This window comes from Gobio gobio (assembly GCF_949357685.1).
Source record: "Gobio gobio genome assembly, chromosome: 22".
NCBI classification, from domain to species: domain Eukaryota; kingdom Metazoa; phylum Chordata; class Actinopteri; order Cypriniformes; family Gobionidae; genus Gobio; species Gobio gobio.
This window is the reverse complement of record NC_137118.1, coordinates 34,069,247-34,088,373: the sequence shown is the minus strand read 5'-3', so window position 1 is coordinate 34,088,373 and position 19,127 is coordinate 34,069,247. Positions and strand designations below refer to the sequence as shown.

At 39.0% G+C, this 19,127-nt stretch overlaps 1 protein-coding gene across 3 annotated transcripts in view; it reads left to right on the top strand.

Annotated features, from left to right (window-relative positions):
* Positions 1-18,326, top strand: part of myo18aa (myosin XVIIIAa) — a 59,101-nt gene extending 40,775 nt beyond the window's left edge. For 2 of the 3 annotated variants that reach the window (XM_079804595.1, XM_079804593.1), the window contains 15 exons: positions 1,021-1,144; positions 1,288-1,488; positions 2,216-2,326; positions 2,442-2,546; positions 2,634-2,780; positions 2,899-3,012; positions 6,869-6,985; positions 8,506-8,589; positions 8,712-8,849; positions 9,131-9,316; positions 9,579-9,718; positions 9,942-9,986; positions 12,096-12,218; positions 15,133-16,580; positions 17,365-18,326. In XM_079804595.1, coding sequence (XP_079660721.1) covers positions 1,021-1,144; positions 1,288-1,488; positions 2,216-2,326; positions 2,442-2,546; positions 2,634-2,780; positions 2,899-3,012; positions 6,869-6,985; positions 8,506-8,589; positions 8,712-8,849; positions 9,131-9,316; positions 9,579-9,718; positions 9,942-9,986; positions 12,096-12,218; positions 15,133-16,567 — 3,070 coding nt within the window. In that variant the 3' untranslated portion in view covers positions 16,568-16,580; positions 17,365-18,326. The remainder of the gene's footprint in view (positions 1-1,020; positions 1,145-1,287; positions 1,489-2,215; positions 2,327-2,441; positions 2,547-2,633; positions 2,781-2,898; positions 3,013-6,868; positions 6,986-8,505; positions 8,590-8,711; positions 8,850-9,130; positions 9,317-9,578; positions 9,719-9,941; positions 9,987-12,095; positions 12,219-15,132; positions 16,581-17,364) is intronic. The other variant, XM_079804594.1, reaches the window with a different exon arrangement.
* Positions 18,327-19,127: the final 801 nt, after the last annotated feature.

The window sequence follows — 19,127 nt, the reverse complement described above, 5'->3', positions numbered from 1 at the left end:
CTGATTGCTGTTTTTTGTTTGTGTATTGTTAGACTGCTATGGTGTTTTATATTTGGCAGATGTTTCTCATAACTAAATGTTAAAGGGATAGTTCACCCAAAAATGAAAACTATCCCTTGGTTTACTCACCCTCAAGCCATCCTAGATGTATATGACATTCTTCTTTGAGACGAATACAATCAGTTATATTTAAAAACGCCCTGGCTGAATGTCATTTCTGAAGCGAAGCAATGCGTTTGTGTAAGAAAAATATTCATATTTAACACGTTTAAAGTAAAATAACTAGCTTCCACCAGACCGCCTTCCATATCCAACTTAAGAAAAAAGCCTAACTGACAAGACATCGGACGCTACAAGAGGCATTACACTTTCTTCGTAAGTTGAATACGGAAGGCGGTCTGGCGGAAGGTAGATATTTACTTTAAACATTTTTAAATATGGAGATTTTTCTTACAAAAATGCATTGATTCACTTCAGAAGGCCTTTATTAAGCCCCGGGAACCATGTGGATTACTTTTATAATGGATGGATGTACTGTTTTGGGCTTCAAATGCCATTCACTGCCATTATAATGCTTGGATTAGCCAGGACATTTTTTAATATAACTCCGATTGTATTCGTCTGAAAGAAGAAAGTCTTATACACCTAGTATGGCTTGAGGGTGAGGAAATCATGGGGTGATTAACATTTTTGGGTGAACTATCCCTTTTACAGATCAGACTTAGAGCTGGAACTTAACCTTAACATGCATGATGATTTATGAGTAACCTTGGTGCATAGACATCATTTTGCTCAGAACTTTCAACATCTGAAGAATTGGAAAAGGAAAAAGAGGCTCAGATTACTCCCATCTAAAAATCCACAAGATCAGAAGCACAAGAGGAAATATTTGCTCTGGTGCCTACCGGCTGAAGCTCGGTTTGATAGTTTATGCCCATTGTAGATATGAGCAGACTATCATGTTTTTGAACTGTGGTTGAAATTGCTCAATACTTGTCTATCTTCTGAATGTTCTGGCAGGTTTGATGTGGAGAAGAACCAGGTTCAAGAGGAACTACAGAAGGAGAGGAACCAGCGGGAGAAACTGGCCCGAGAAAAAGACATGCTGGTGGGCGAGATGTTTACAATCAGACAACAGCTACAGGTGGGACCTAAGATCGAAAAACGTGTGTCGCTTTCTTGTGTCCTTAAGCAAGACACTTAACTTTAGGTTTATGTAATGATTCTATGGCAAGTTGCTTTGGATAAAAGCATCAGCTAATGACACATGTTTAATTTTAAAAATAGGAGAAGGACACAGAGCTGTGTACAGTCAGTGTGAAGGTAGAGCAGCTGGAATCCGAGCTCCAGGATCTCTCCTCTCAGGAGTCGAAAGACGAGGCTTCACTTTCAAAGGTTAAGAAGCAACTGCGTGACCTGGAAGCAAAGGTCAAAGATCAAGAGGAGGAGCTTGATGAACAGGCTGGAACCATTCAGATGCTGGAGCAGGTACAAGCTAAAAATTGCCAATTTAAAGGATTAGTTTACTTCAAAATGAAAATTTCCTGATAATTTACTCATCCCCATCTCATCCAAGATTGTTAATGTCTTTCTTTCTTCAGTCAAAAAGAAATTAATTTTTTTGAGAAAAACATTCCAGGATTTTTCTCCACATAATGGTTTTACATGGCAACCAATGAGTTGAAGGTCCAAATCAATGCAGTTTCAAAGGGCTTCAAAGGGCTTCAGAGGGTTCTGCGCGATCCCAGACGAGGAATAGGGTCTTATCTAGTGAAACCATCTGTCATTTTCAAAAAAACATTTATAAACTTTTTAACCTCAAATACCTTCAACCTGTTGGTTGCAATTAAAATACATCACGTGGAGAAAAATCCTGGAATGTTTTCCTCAAAAAAACGTCATTTCTTTTCGACTGAAGAAAGAAAGACATGAATATCTTGGATGAGATGGGGGTGAGTAAATTATCAGGAAATTAATGCTTTAAAGGTGGATAGCGACTCTGAATTGCGTCTTGTTCAGCACCAGTATTGTTACTGTTAATTATTTCGTTATTCATTTCGTTAATTGAAATAAAGTAAAATATAAATAATAGATTAAAATCTTAAACAATCTTAAATCTTAAATGCAGAATTTCTGAAGTGTAACTTGGAAGCAGTTTTGCAGAGGATAATATGAAGTTAACCTCATCTAATCTGTGTGTGTATGTGTGATTTAGGCTAAACTCCGTTTGGAAATGGAGATGGAGAGATTGAGACAAACACACTCTAAAGATCTAGACAGTAAAGATGAGGAGGTGGAGGAGATTAGACTGTCCTGCAGTAAGAAGGTGAACCATACAGGATCTGAACACTCTATCATGGGTTCAACTCTCACAATTTGAGATCTCCATGTTTCCTAATGGCTCTTTTGCAATGTGTGTGTGTGTGTGTGTGTTTGTGCAGCTGAAGCAGATGGAAGTGCAGTTAGAGGAGGAATATGACGATAAACAGAGAGTTCTGAGAGAAAAGAGAGACCTGGAGTCCAAACTTATGACGGCGCAGGAACAGGTGCAGTACTAACACAACACAAATATTGCAGACAGCATACAACACTACACTCAACAAACCATAACATAGTATTACGCTACATAACAGGTTGGCCAGAAGGATGTAGAGACAGAGAAACGTCTCAGGAAGGACCTGAAGCGCACAAAAGTTCTTCTAGCTGATGCTCAGATTATGCTGGACCACCTGAAGAGTAACGTGCCCAGTAAGAGAGAGATCGCCACACTCAAAAATAAGGTAGAATCACAATCAGAGCTATAGAAATTACAATGTATGTCCTTCACTGGATGGATAGATCGAATAGGACTAATTTCTTCATGTGAGCATATGAATCTGTATGTTGTATCTGGTTTAGTTGGAGGAGTCCGAGTTTGCCTGCGCAGCCGCAGTTAAAGCACGCAAGTCCATGGAGCTGGAAATTGAAGACCTTCATATCCAGATGGATGACATCACCAAAGCCAAGATGTCTGTGAGTTCAATCCTGGTTTATCTGGAAATAGTTAATTGTTCATAAACAGGGCAAGGTTTCGTCGTTTAATCATACGTTTCTTCTGTTTACTCATATAGTAAACAATTTATTGTTTGACCCGTCATGATTGTTTGTTTACTATTTGTTTTTGGTTTTGTCATTTAGGTTACGTTCTGTCAGTCCAAATCTGATTTGTGTGCATATCTGATTGAAAACCGATCAGATTTAGCAAGTAGGAACAGCAAAAAAATCACATGAAATGTGATTTTTACAAATCCGTGTATATCTACATTATGTGATTTGAAATCCTATTGAAATCACATTTCTGGAAATCTGTTTCAATGTCAGACATTGTTATAGGAAACAGGCTGAAAGTCGCTGCAGAAACAAGGTTGTGAAACAAGTGTTGCAAGTGCCGGACGAGCAGAAAATACAAAATACACAGAGAGAGATAACAGAGACATGTTTTGAAACCGACGGAGAAGACAGCTTGGAATAGCTTCCTACATCTGTCGCTGCCTGAGACCAGAGGCGGACAGTAGTATTTTTACTTTCTACTCAAATACATTTTTCAAATAAATGTATTATTTGGAAAACTTTTACTTCACAAGCATAGTATTGTACTTTTTACTACACTACGTTTCATATTGAATATCATTTAATACTTAATTACATAAATATGGTAGTACTTTCTTACTTTTAATTTAAAAAAAAAATACTAAAAGTAATTTAAAGGTTTACTTGAGTACAAGTAAGAAAGTACTAAATGTATTTTATGTAAATTAAGTATTAAAGGTAAAAAAAAAAACATTTTATTTATGAAACGTAGTGCATTAAAAAGTATGACATTATGTTTTGGAATGTAGTGAAGTAAAAGTTTTCCAAAGAAAAACAGTGATAAAGTACATATACTTGAAAAATGTACTTGAGTAGAAAGTAAAAATACTTCACTACTGCCCGACTCTGCTGCAGTAGTTGGCTATACATTGTCATGTTGTAAATAAGACAACAGCTGTATTGCAAACCCCTCTATGTTGCGGTTTTTGTTGTTTTTGCAGTATGCCGACCAGCGCAACTTCATTACCTTAGAAACCAATGCAGATATTTCAGAAAATGAATGAGCGGTATGGACACAAAACCGATGTGAACAGTTGCGATACAGAATGTGGACGTCAATTATATTAGATCAGATTCCAATCAGATACACAAATAATCGGATTTGGACTGACAGTGTGAACGTAGCCTTAGTTGTGTAAGCTGTTTGTTTACTTTCTGATTGTTTGGGCTGTTCGTTTGCTGATTGGGGTTGTTTTGGTTATTTGTTTACTGATTGATTTTGTTAGCTTTTTTGTTCATTGTCATTTTGTTCAGTTCATTGTTCATAAACAGTACAAGATCTTAATATACAACATTTATCACCAACCACATTTTCAGAAGTTTCATTTAGTTCATCCAGTTATTAAGCAGTTAAAGGGGCTATATATCGAATTCAGAAACCCTTGTTATTAGCAACATGGTTGGCCGGTAAGTGAACTGCAGCCAGCAACTTACTGTTCATGCTCGCACTCGTGCTAGAGACTGAACGTGATATAAGGCCCCTATATACTTGCGGCAAAGTTCTTTTTCGTTATTTGCTTAGCAATAAAAAGAAGTTGGAAATACCTTTGCAGTGATATACTGTTATCGAACATCCAGACACCGTCCACGATGCTGAGAGCAATATTTAGATGATTATGTCCTGTATATGCTGTGCTCTTTCATCAATAACAAAATAAACACGCAATAAAAATAACAGCGGTGAGAAAACAACAGCAGTTAAGAAAGCATCTAATCATAGCGATGTGGATGTTTGCATAAGCTCTGCAACAATCATGTGGATAGATGAGGTAATTCAAATTACAGTTATGATAGTTTGATTATAAAGTATGTTTGAGAGACTATAGACTATATAGATCTGGCTATGTAAATTAATCCCTTTTCTTAGCATGACAAATTGACTTTACAGAACAGAATAGTCCTATCGGCATTATCTTAAACATTAAGCATTCATTTCATGTCTCATTGAACTGAAGAGAGGCTCTCAGGAGCATGTAACGTCACATCCTTTTGATTTTCCTTGCGAAACTGACCCAAGGCATTCACATAATAATCAGTCTATAGGCTAACCCTAACCCAACCTAGGAAGTTGGGGATGGTCTTGTTTTTTAAGTTTCATTACAAGCTGTTTACACACTAGTTATACAAAAAGCGATTAATACCTGAAAATGCTTACATATATCCCCTTGAACTATGTAATATTGATTGATTAGTCATTATAGACAACAAATTAATCACCGTTTCTTTATTTAGGAAATTTATAGGGGAGAGAGACTTTTGTCAGGCAATATGTTTGTTTTGAGCAATAGACCCTTTTCCAGGTTTCTCAGAGTGGAAGTCATCATAGTTGGGTTAAATATTATAGCTGTGAATGAGAGAATACATTAAATATTTTTTTGTGTGCCCATTTGCTCAAATAGTGATTTCAAAAAGAGGGAAAAAATAGAATGAGATTGATAACGGCAGTCAAAAGAGAGAAATATGTACATTTTTACCATCACTCCCATAGACGCTGTATTAGAGACACCCCCATAGCAGCGGTAACTTGTTTTTTGTAATTTGATGCAAAAGTAATAAAATACAAAGTATTAATGTTATAAATGTACATAAAAAAACAAATGAAAATATAAAAAACGTTGCAGGATTTGCGCTATTGATGACCGTTAAAACATGTCATCACAGTCTGTGAAAAGGGACTATATGTCATCTTTTGAATTGAATAGAGCAGAATAAATGTGTCACTCAAACTGCTGGTAGAGAGAAATACAGAGCATGTAGTCATTTTCCTGCTCAGGGTAATGGAAAAAACATTTAGAAAAAAAAATCATTCCAGTGGACAAAACTTTAAACCTCTAATAAGAATCATGGGGTCTTAACCAAGCACAACATGATATGAAGCGTTAAATCCTATCTCCTCCATGTTAATCTGAGTTTTTGTCCTAACAGACTGTGACTGTGACAGGCAACAAGACATTTTTACAGTTGCTCTGGCCCCGCCCACCGTATCTCATTGATCCAAATTCTGCTCCACATGTAATTTGAAACATCAAATATGTTCTGATTGGCTGTGATTTTGTCACTTCACATTTCACCTTGCTGAGGACAGAAAAAAGGGTGTAGATGAAATGAAAATCAGTCTAGCTTTACTCTTCTCTGATTACTCTTTCTGAATCTTTCTGCATTTGCTAGCACTCACTTCCTCCCTCATCACACCACAGGCTCTTTCAAGAACCCAAAAACATGTTACTCAGAATGAAATGGCTCAGTTGGGCTGTGCATTTGATTTTTTTATGAAGAGGAGATGATGTCAAATAGTAGAGTTTAAGGGTATAATCTCCTCGTCACTGCCTTAACCAGACATATGCAATTACTGTGTGTAATGACAGTGTTTTAGTCCCACTCTTGTTCTTATTCTAAAATGGCAAAAGCATAGTTGTTAAAACGTTGCAGTGCTGCTATGGCTGTATTTCAGGAAGTGTTCTGTTATTAAAAATAATATTTTGGGGGTCAAAAAGATCATTCTGAAGGTTCAAAGAGAGCATGGGGGAAACCCTTAAAAAAATGCAACTATTAGATATAGCTTTTAAAAGGAATGAAAAAAACATAATTTGTTGTTGATGTCAAATACTGTGCATCCAATCAAATTCTCCTGTATTTTTGGTATGGTCTTTATCTGTCACATGGTGAACGCTGTCAATTCAATAAATAAATAAAACTATTCAATGTACTCATCCAACCCTGTCTGTTCTGTCTAACTCAGTTGGAGGAGCAGATAAGTCGTTTGCAGAGAGAGAAGAATGACCTACAGTCTCGCTTTGAGGAGGATCAGGAGGACATGAACGAACTTATGAAGAAACACAAAGCTGCAGTGGCTCAGGTGAACTCACATCCTGTTCATATACAATATATTGCCAAATGTATTGGGACAACCCTCCAAATCATTGAAAACAGGTGTTCCAATCACTTCCATTGCCACAGGTGTATAAAATCAAGTCCCTAGGCATGTAGACTGCTTTTACAAACATTTGTGAAAGAATGGGTTGCTCTCAGGAGAGGTTGCCACCTGTGCAATAAATACGTTCATGCAATTTCCTCACTACTAAATATTCCATGGTCAACTGTCAGTGGTATTATAACAAAATGGAAGCAATTGGGAACTACAGCAACTCGTAAGTCTACGTAAAATCACAGAGCGGGGTCAGCGCATGCTGAGGTCAGCAAAAGTCGGCCACTTTCTGCAAAGTCAATAGCTACAGACCTCCAAACTTCGTGTGGCTTTCAGATTAGCTCAAGAACAGTGTAAAGAGAGCTTCATGGAATGGGTTTCCATGGCCGAGCTGGTGCAGTTGTGTAAAGCATGCCGCCACTGGACTCTAGAGCAGTGGAGACGTGTTCTCTGGAGTGACGAATCCCGCTTCTCTGTCTAGCAATCTGATGGACGAGTCTGGGTTTGACAGTTGCCAGGAGAACGGTACTTGCCTGACTGCATTGTGCCAAGCGTAAAGTAAAGGAACTCTTAATGCTTCAGCATACCAAGACATTTGGGACAATTGCATGCTCCCAATCTTTGTGGGAACAGTTTGGGGTTGGCCCCTTCCTGTTCCAACATGGCTGCGCACCAGTGCACAATGCAAAAAATATATCAAGGTTACCACAAAAATATTAAGCATAACAACTGTTTTCAAAATTGATAATAATTGGAAATGATATCTGAGCATCAAATCAGCATATTAGAATGATTTCTGAAGGATTATATGACACTGAAGACTGGAGTAATGGTGGTGAAAATTTTATTTTTCCCAGGAATAAATTACAATATTTGAAATCTAGAAAACATTTATTTTAAATTGTAGTAATAAATTACTGTAAAACAAATATTACTGCTTTTACAGTATATTTAATAATAAATGCAACCTTGGAGAACATGAACATATAAGAATATCCTGTAAATTTCAAAGCTGAAAACTTCCTTGTTAGTCAAAGAAAAGCTTTCATTGACACCAGGCCCAGAAAATGATCAATCTCAGAATATGTCGACCACTGACGTAATAGGATGCACCGCCTCAAGCCCGCCCACCGACTCGTGGAGCTAAACGGGTCACGCTACCGAGCAATAAACATGACGGTTCCAGCTCACGTGCGTATGACGTTGCGTGTTTGTTCGCTTCATTTCAGCACGGAATCGATTGTAAACAAGATACAGGTCGAGACTGGATTTGCAGACATATTGAGATTAAAACACAATGGTATAATTAATATCAACATTATACCAGCTATTAAAATAAGAGACTTCGATATATATCAACATTATATCAGCCATTAAAAACATTTAAGATGCTATAGCACAGATTAAGAGTTAAAATTAACTTGTTGCGTTACATATGTATGTGTGTTTAGTCTACAAGAGATCTGGCACAAATCAGTGACCTGCAGACCCAGGTGGAGGAGGCCATGAAGGAAAAACAAGAGATCCAGGATAAGGTACCAAAAAAAAAAAATTCCCCGGATACACTAAAAAAGCAGATGCTCTCATTCTTTTTTGGCAGACATAGTTGTTGTGCCCAAACAACGTGACCTCAGTGTGTTTTTATTCTTTTCGGCAGCTTCACTCTCTGCAGTCACAACTTGAATTTCAGGAACAGTCTATGGTGGAGAAATCACTGGTCAGCCGTCAGGAAGCCAAAATCCGTGAACTGGAGACCAAACTAGAATATGAGAGGACCCAGACCAAACGTCTGGAGGTGAGTCATGTGTGCGGTTCATATTGCATGACAAAAATGCACTGAACCAGGGCTGTAGTTCTAGTTGCACTTTATTTTTAGTTCATTTTATTATTAGTTTAAGTTTTCATTCAATGACAGAGCAGAACAAATTATTCCATGTGTAATTCTCTAGCTAAAACAACATCCACAGCACACATGCAAATAAACAACGGCATCAGTGGCCACAATTCATTTACAGTTAATTTATTTTAATGAGCTCTTAACTTTGGCTTCGCCATCTGTCCATGTACGACCTCCAGTCTCTTGTAACACGGCTGAAGGAGAACCTGGAGAAGATGACTGAGGAACGAGACCAGCGTATTACCAGCGAAAATCGGGAGAAGGATCAAAACAAGCGCATGCAGCGGCAGATCCGGGACATAAAAGAGGAGATGACTGAATTGTCTAAGAAAGAAACAGAAGCCAGCCGCAAAAAACACGAGCTGGTGAGTTCCAGAGCCCCCCTGCTGAATGTAGATTCCCTTGCTATAGCAACTATAACAAAGAGAAACAATGCCACCTTTTATGAAAATTGACATAGTTCTTGCATAGTAACCATAGCTTAACTATGGCTTTTGTAGTAAGGCCACAGGTAAAACCATGGAAGACTCCTCATTACTATAAAATGGTGTCTATAAAACACACGATGGTTACTGTTGTAAAACCGTGGTCATTTTTCCTAACTTTGATTGGTTGGACCTTTAACAGGAAATGGATATTGAAAGTCTGGAAGCAGCCAATCAGAGCTTACAATCAGATCTGAAGTTGGCCTTTAAGCGGATTGGGGACCTGCAGGCCGCTATGGAAGATGAAATGGAGACGGATGATGATGAAGACCTCATCAACAGGTATGAGGAGTATTCTGTCAGTACCACTGTTCCCATGGCAACATTTCTCTGAAGTTGATCAGGATGACCCCTGTATGTTACTATCATTGACATGCACTTTTCTCAGTTCTTTTGCTTTTCTTTTTCTTCTTTTGTTTCCTATCTCCAATTTTTTGTTAATGGATCAACAGTTTACTCATTTTCCCTTTTCTCCTTTATTTTCCTCCATTTTTATTGTTGGCAGTTTACAAGACATGGTGACAAAGTATCAGAAAAGAAAGAACAAAACGTGAGGATACTAAATGAGTTTGTAATTATATTAACTGTAAGAGCATGTGAAAATGCTGTTGTATTAATCTGCGGTATAACAAACCATATGAAGTCATACATGGCAAGTATTTTATTTCAGCAGAAATTGAATCATCAGACCAATAAGTCATTTGATAATACAGCAGTATTTTCCTGTCTTCATGAGCATGTGCTGTACATGTTTAACACTATCATTATTGCTCATCTGATTTTACTCATAACACCAGCCATCTTTTTATCAGAGCCCTCAGAGTCATGAAAAACATCGAAATATCAATATATACACCAATCAGGCATAACATTAAAACCACCTTCCTATTTGGTTGGTCCCCAAAGCATCACACTGCCTCCGCCAGCTTGCCTTCTTCCCATAGTGCATCCTGGTGCCATGTGTTTCCTGGGTAAGCGACGCACACGCACCCGGCCATCCACGTGATGTAAAAGAAAACGTGATTCATCAGACCAGGCCACCTTCTTCCATTGCTCTGTGGTCCAGTTCTGATGCTCACATGCCAGTGTTCGCGCTTTGGCTATGCAGGCTCATACGCAACAAACTGCAATGCACTGTGTATTCTGACACCTTTCTATCAGAACCAACATTAACTCCTTGAGCAATTTGAGCTACAGTAGCTCGTCTGTTTGATCGGACCATACAGGCCAGCCTTCGCTCCCCACGTGCCGCCCATGACCCTGTCGCTGGTTCACAACTGTTCCTTCTTTGGACCACTTTTGATAGATACTGACCACTGCAAACCGGGAACACCTCACAAGAGCTGCAGTTTTGGAGATGCTCTGACCCAGTCGTCTAGCCATCACAATTTGGCCCTTGTCAAACTCACTCAAATCCTTACGCTTGTCCATTTTTCCTGCTTCTAACACATCAACTTTGAGGACAGAATGTTCACTTGCTGCCTAATATATCCCACCCACTAACAGGAGCCGTGATGAAGAGATAATCAGTGTTATTCACTTCAGTGTTTTCAAAATGTTATGCCTGATCTGTGTATTTAAAAATTGTGATTTCTAGATTTATTTAGAATTTCTAGAAATGTAGATGATTTATTTCATAAATTAATCTTTACAAAAATATAATATTTTTTTTATAGTGAATATTATTTTTTTTCTAAATATTGTATGCTCAGCTCTGAAATATTCAATAATAATCAGCTAGAAATTGTTCTTTGTGAGTGCAATCTTTATAAAATATTTAAATAATAATTATCCAATTGGGAAAGGCATTTAAAAAGTCAGGGAAATAGGTAATTTGTCAAAAGATGTGGGAATCTATATATACTGAAAAACACAAAGAAACTTGTTAAATGAATCCCACTGAATCTAAATGAATGCATTTTGAAGTTTCCACTTCCGGAGCGAAATGATTCAGCATACATTTTCCCAGGCGCTCTATGAATTCCTAGTGCATCTTGCTACTTAACTGTGTTTAGCACATTGTGATGTGTTTATGTGTGTTGTTGTGCACTAACTGCTTGGATTTGGGATGGGGGGGGGGGGTCCGCTGCATTCGGTTGATTTGCTGTAATTGGGTGGAACTGCAATATGCAACCAATAGAAGCAGATTGTCACAGTCGATTAACATCAGAATGTGAGCTGTGTGTGTGCTTAAGCTTTAAATTGTGTGTGACAGTAAGTTGAATTTTTGCACAAACAGCTGCAGCCTAAATCCACTGCACTCATGGCATCCCTGATTGTGTGTTTGTGATATTTTTAAACATATTTATGATTGTATAAGCTTTTGTGTATATTCTTAAAAGTAGAGTCTGATATGATCAAATTAAATGTAAAGGCTCATGGAAGTGATATGACATGAGATCTGTGAACCCAGTGTCACAACAGAGAGAATGCAGTAAGAGATCTGACTTCAAAGTACGATCTGAATGGTTTTTCTTTCTCTACCAAAAATAGAAGTTATTGTAGGATGGATTGAAATTCTCTTCTCCCAGATTTATTTTATTGAAAGCACTTGTTGTGGCACTAACAACTAACTGAAGTATTATAACCTTCTTGTCTTGATCAGCTGAAATTACCTTTATGTCAGTTACATATCTGATTGAGCTTCTCTTGTTGGCAGTGGAGATGAATCAGATTTGGACTCTGAGGTGGAGGACCGCGTGGATGGGGTGAAGTCATTGCTCTCCAAAAGCAAAGGATCAACTAAGACGCTTTCTGATGAGGGCACCCAGAAGACAACCAGGTCAGTATGGAAACCCTTTAGTCGCATTTAGTTTCATTTCAAGGCCTCAGAGTTGGAGAAATTAAACCACATTTAATGATGTTAGGGAACTAGTGATTAAATGATTAGTTTGCTGAAAATGATATTTTGATGAGTTGATCATTTGAAACCTTTAAAGACCCCATAACACAAATAATTTTGTGATTTTTAGTGTGCTAAAAGTTCTCTATAAGCTAGTGAACCCCTGTCAAGTTATACAAAATACATTTTAGCAGACATGCATATTTAATTTACAGACTTTCATTTATTAGTAGTGAGAAATTCTCCATAAGTGCATGTAAAGTGTCTTCATTGGTTTCATCCATGGTAAAATCTGGCACTAACTAATGTAAAAACAGTGGACTATTTTAAGAACAAGCTTTTCAATATACCCCACACCAACTTCTTGTTTCAAAAGGAACTGTCAACGCAGAAAATAACCATTTTTCAAACTATTCATGTGGTCTTTAAGACTTGTTTTATGGTGTAAATATTATAACATATTTCCATAACTTCAGTCAGGAGTGAGCAATAATCATTTAAACTTTCATGCAGTTTTCATGACAAGAGATCCTAGAATTTTTTTGTCCAAAAATGTGCAAACATGGAGAGATATTGATGTATTTTTGTTTGGTTACATCACTTTCGTTATCTATTCTTTAATGCACTCTAAATTAAAGGGGTGGTAAACCACGATAATGTTGCTGCTTGAGCATAAACAACATCTGCAAAGTTACAACGTTCAAAGTTTAAAGCAAAGGGAGATATTTGCTTTTAAAGAAATCAGTTTCTAAGAACTACAGCAAACGGCCAGTAGGCGACTACACACATTCCTCCAGGGTTGGTGACATCAACAGGCTCAATATTTACATAAACCCCTCCTCCGAGAATATTAAATAAGGGGGGGTGAGGCCATTTTGTATCGCGGCGCTGTTGTGGTATAAGTTAGTTAGGCTGGAGTGTTGTTGCCGCGATGCCGAGGAAACGCTGTTATTTTCATCCGGATTGCAGGTCTGGGGCACTTGCTCTGTTCAGCCTTCATAGGGACAGGGGTGCGTTGCAGAGCGTTTAACATACAACATGTTATATGCACGTGTGTTTGAGTCAGCGGGGAATCAGGCACGCGCAGGGCTCCCTGCAGCACATCCACGGAGGGAAACATCCATCCGTCTTCGCGATTTCAATGCCAGATTTGCACAACGTCAGCTGCGTGAAAAAAACACTGCCGGTGCGTGGATGCACGACGCGCGCGCTGCACATTTCACAGAGGACAACACAAACTTCCACAAACTTCGCGAGTTCAATACAGGATATGCACAACGGCTTGTCCTGAAAGCTGGATTTACAAACAGAAGCTGTTTACGGGCCACAACCTGTAAGTCTGATTTATTTTTCATCGATGTGTTTTCCTGTAATAGGTTGTAGCAAGGAAGTAAACAGATGACAACGCTGTTCTGCAAACCAGTCTGTTAAATGCTCATTCATACTTAACGTTATCCGACGAACACCTAACGTTACAAACACTAACGTTAAAATCTCAACAGCGAACCTGGCATTAGTGTAAATGATTCTTTGATTAGAGCTTTTATGTATTGTTTATCTACAGGCTTGCTAAACATGGTTCTGTGTGTGATTTGGCTAACTTACTAGTTAAAGCCAGTGCTTAGTGTTCGTTTTGGGTTAACGTTAGTTCTTGCGACAGATATTTGGCTATAATCGTTCTAAAAATACAAAAGTTAAAGTGTCATTCAGTAGCGATCATTATAGATCCGCAGTCTTTACTCTCGAGGACTGAGCAGGTTCTGCTCGATCATCTTCACTCAAATGTTCTGGGTCTGATTCGAGCTCGTATGGTTTTATTGATGCCGTTGTTTCTAATACTGAACAGCCTCCGGTAAAGGGCGTGACGTTTCCGACATACGTGCACTAGGCGGTTAGCGAATCACAACACACTGGGCCAGCTAACCAATCTGAGCCCACTGCGTATTTTTGAGGGACTGGCTTCATACAACCCGGAAAGCATCAGACCGTTTTACAAGGAGGGACAGAGCAGTGTAGAATAAAGGTCAAATATATGAAAAATAAGGCAATTTTTTTTAAAACGAAGCATGAACACATGTTACAGTGCACCCCACAAACACAATCAAGCCTTCAAAAGAATGTGTTTTACCACCCCTTTAATATGTACTATAATATCATGGTTTACACTTTATTTCAAGTGTGTAAATATACAACGAAATACTAAGTAATAGTATTTAACTGCATGTACTTTCTATATAATTAGGGTTAAGGTTTGGTTTAGGGTTAGTCACGTGTAACTATGCATAATTGACTGTTATTACTATAGTAAGTACATGTAAAATGTCTAACAGGGCCACTGTAAAATAAAGTGTTGCCTTATCATGTTTGTTAGTTTTATGACCAGAATGATTTATGTGTTTCTCAAAGTTTTCTGTGAAGAGCTGATTGAACAATCATTCAAAGAATATAGGCGGCTTTTGTAGCTAAATTTACAGGATAAGAACCTTGGGGGCACTGCTGATGTGGTTTACCAGAAAACCAGCCAAGACTTGCATATGTCCTCTCCATCTGTGAGAAGTGCTAATAAGCTCAAGACAGCATTTGATGGTGTTAGATTCATGGCTGTCTCACCAGGAGCTGTTGTTACTGTTCTGTTCCTCAGTAGTATTAGTATGGAACTGTTACGTAACTGCCATTAGGAGTTTAATCCTTTTAAGTTTATTCCTGGGGTTGGTGTAAAATATGATCCTAAATTACCTCTCAAATCTCTTTCGTTCTTTGAATTCATGTTTATCTCTGTCACGGCTATCATCCTGTTTCATTCATTGATCATCTGCAATTCTGCCGCTTTTAATTTGTTTTCTGTCCGTCTCAGACACCCCAATGCTGCTAATGCTGATGTGAAAGATATAAAAGAAGTGAAAGAGGGAAAAGAGGGGAAGGAGGAAGTAAGAAAAGAGTCAGATGAGAGCCGTCCCGTGTCTGTAATGAGCTCGCTCAGCTACAGGAAACGCTCCCATCAGAAGGATGAGAGTTCCCTCTTCAGTGCCCTTCGGGAGCAACCGGAACTGCCTGACCGGTTGTCATTACGCAAAGCTAAAAGCAAATCTGCCGACAGGCCTCAAACTGGTGATGACCTGGATGACCGGGGTTCAGTGATCTCCCAGGCTTACTCAGAGGCTGCCAGCAGGGCTAGGAAAGGCCTAGACCGTCGCTGGACCAAGAGCAGTCCAGAATTTGACAAGGAGTCCATGGTGTCCTCAGTGGCCCCCAGTCGAGCTTCCACCCGCCGTGGGATGGACCAAGATGATGATGCTCTGTCTGGTGTGAGCAGCTTCAGCTTAAGACGTAGCTCTTCTTGGATGGATGACAGCCGCAGCGATTACGGACCAACGAGTACCAGTCTGATGCAAAGATCTAGAAGTCGCAGTCCTGGGAGCACTAGCATCGGCTCTCGAATCTCTCTGGCCCACAGTACCCGACTTAGTGAGTTCGGAGTTCGTTTGAATAATGATGATGTTGATGACGATGATGATATTGACTCTGTGAGTGTGGCCGCATACAGTCCACGCTCTGTGGGCCGTAGTCTGTCTACTCCTGCCCAACTACGCTCCTCTGAGAACCCACTTGACACCTCTGATGTCAAACCTGTGAGCCACCGCAACTACCTGGACCCCGATCTAGAAAAAGCCATCAATGAAGTCCTGAGCTTCAAGCCAATCAAATTCAAACGTCGTAGCTTAGAAGACTCGGATGAAGATGAAGAGGAGAAAGGTGGTGCAGGAGAAGAAGAAGACAGGAAGAGCATCAAGAGTTTGCTGCAAGACAAGGACGATGAAGGTCTGGGCCACAGCGGTTCCAGTTTGAGACGCTCCACTTCAGGTTCTGCTGTAGATTCTGGACGTTCTGGAAGCTCATTAAGTTCCTTCAGCTCCAAGAGCAGCAAGAAAAAGAGCAAGAAGAAGAGCAGGCGCTCTGAGTCCGACAGCTCCTCCAATGAGGGTCACACTCGGCGGCGTTCCAGACAGAAAGAAAAGAGAGGATCCAGAAGCTCAAGGAAGAAAGAATCTGGATCGTCCAAATCAGAATCCGAGTCTGAATCATCATCATCATCATCATCCTCAGGCTCTGCATCAACCGTTTCGTATCGCAGCTCAAACAGTGTGAAGAGGACCCCAGTTAAGAAAACCTCCGATGGGGATCCAGAAAGTGATGAAGAACGACCCCCCAGCAAAAAAGAAGTGAAGAAACAGAAGAAGAAGATTGACAACCTTGTAATGAAATATCGCTACAAGCCTGACAGTGATTAAGGATCATTATCAGGTGACTCTGAGTGGGTCAAACTAAGAATTGATGATCTCAAGAAGCTTCTCTCCAAACGCATGAGGAGTTCTGCTGTGACTCTAACCAGTCTCTAACCAGTGTTAAAACTGTAATAATCTCAGTCAAAGAAATGAAATCTAATGATCTCTGTGCTGCTGGATGGAAAAGCATGCCCTGACATTGAAGTTTAAGCATGGTTTTGGGGTTAGAACAATGCCACAGCCGGATTCAAAGTGTGCACACTTGTAGTAGAGTACTAACAAACGAATGCTTGCCTTGATTTCGCCAAGTAGGACATGTTCCCTGTTGGTTCTAGAACAGCGTGCTATCAATCAAGTCTTTGTGGTAGGGATTTTAGAGCTTTCAGAACCTTCTGAACCTTATTATTATATACCATTTAATTTTAGGGGTAATGGGATATGTTGGGTTCTTTATAGGAAAAGATAAGTAAAGGGATAGGGTTGGGACTTTTTGTTGGTTTGACTGGATTTTTGTTCCAGAGTCAACAAAAGATGTTCCAGGAAAATGTAGCAAGCCACAATTCAAGTACACTAAGATTTAGAGATATTGCAAGAGTTTTGGGAACTACTGTAGATGTGCGTTTGTGACCAGTCAAGGACATTCACTCAAGACCTTTGTCCTGCTATCAATCTGTGCATGGCATTGAGCACATTTGACCTCTCACAAGTAACAGGTCTGCACTAAATGTGTGGCTGTAACCTTCTCTTTAACTTCTGCTTATTTCATGTTTCTAATTTTTTTTTGTTGTCTTTTTCTCCTCCAGCCCCACTCTCTACAGACCGCACTCAGTGCAACACGATGAAGACAACGCTGGACCAGAGGAAGATACTACACAAACTGGAAGAACTACCCTTAAAAACAGCAATGGTGACAGCCCACCTTCAGAAAGCGCTGCCTAGATCTGATCTACCGCTCACATGCACTGAAAATGCCTCTTTTTACCTCTCATCTACCCTAGTACTAGCTCACTTCTGCAAGTTCATCACCGCTGGTCTCCATATATACCATGTGTTTTACAGTATTTTCTCTGCAGCTGTATGGCACATGTATTTATTTAGATCTCACGTCTCCATCAACAACCACTCAAAGAAAATGAAGTAATATATTGCGAAAAAGAATGAGAATCTATCTAATGTGTTTATTTTTTATGGTTAGAGTGACTGCTTCATGACATATTTTGCCTTGAATTTGCTTGAGTGAACTGTTTAGCACAGCTTTACTGTAGTTTGCAGTTAATGAAATTGGGTGTTTATCTTTCTCTCCTTTGTTTCTTTATGAGCTGATGAGCTTCTGTTAACCAGATTAAGTAAATTTAGCACTGGTTTTCTTAATGGCAGCGTTTGAGTTTATTTTCACATGGGGTACATCATGTTTGGGCCTTAAATGACATTTATACCCCTTAAGTTAATATAATAATTTAGTACTATATAATTTAACTCTGCCAAAATTGATTATTGATGGGAGTCTAATAATTTCTGACATTATGTCTGTGGGTATGTGTGGTGTGTGCATGTGAAGTGTGTGTGTGTGTGTGTGTGTCCTCCCATTTTTCTATGCATTAAATAAGTTAAATAAATACTTTTATTATGAAAATACTTGCAAACAAGAGACTTTTTGTCTGTGCAGTGGTGTATGCAGTAAAAGCAAAATGATATATAAGAGCAATATATATGAAAGAAAGAGTTTTGCATTTGTTTTATTGTAAATAAAAGATGTTGGTCCGTTTTTATGGTTGTGAACTTGATTTCTGAAAGATGACATTAAAAAGTGAGACCCCGTGATTCAGTCAATTCTTGCCATCCTAATCATCCCCATATACAGATTGGCTTCATCACTCTGTCTCCTCTCCACCAATCAGCTGGTGTGTGGTGGGCGTTCTGGCGCAATATGGCTGCCGTTGCATCATCCAGGTGGATGCTACACATTGGTGGTGGTTGAGGAGATTCCCCCTTCTATATGTAAAGCGCTTTGAGTGCCTAGAAAAGCGCTATATAAATGTAACAAATTATTATTATTAATTATTCTTTGTGTGATATGCAACAGACAGTTAATGACCGGACTACAGACAGTTTGCATGCCAGCTGAGGTGGAGATAAAGGTTTAGCTGGCTACTTTTAGCAGGTGGCCCCTGCTGGTAGATGTCCATATTTAACAGTATATTTTTTTGGAAAATTATATTATATTATATTAATTACATTACATTATTATCAGTAATCACATTTTTGGAGGACTCTTAATTTTGAGGGGGTTTCCTTGACTGCCGCAAGCAGTTCTAATATGATTGATCAATCATAGGGCAATTACAGCTCATGTGAATGTTTTTTTTTTTTTTTTAGATTTGGCTGCTCAAGATGGCAGTATCAATGTTGTATACTTTCCAAGCAACTGTTCTCCTGGTATGTCACATTTCGTTGATCAAATCCTATCCAAAATTGCCATACAAGCTAATAAAATAGCAAAGAGCATCATAACTCCTTTTATCACAAACTGCCGGAAATATTTACATCTTGAAAAAGGCAATCCTGA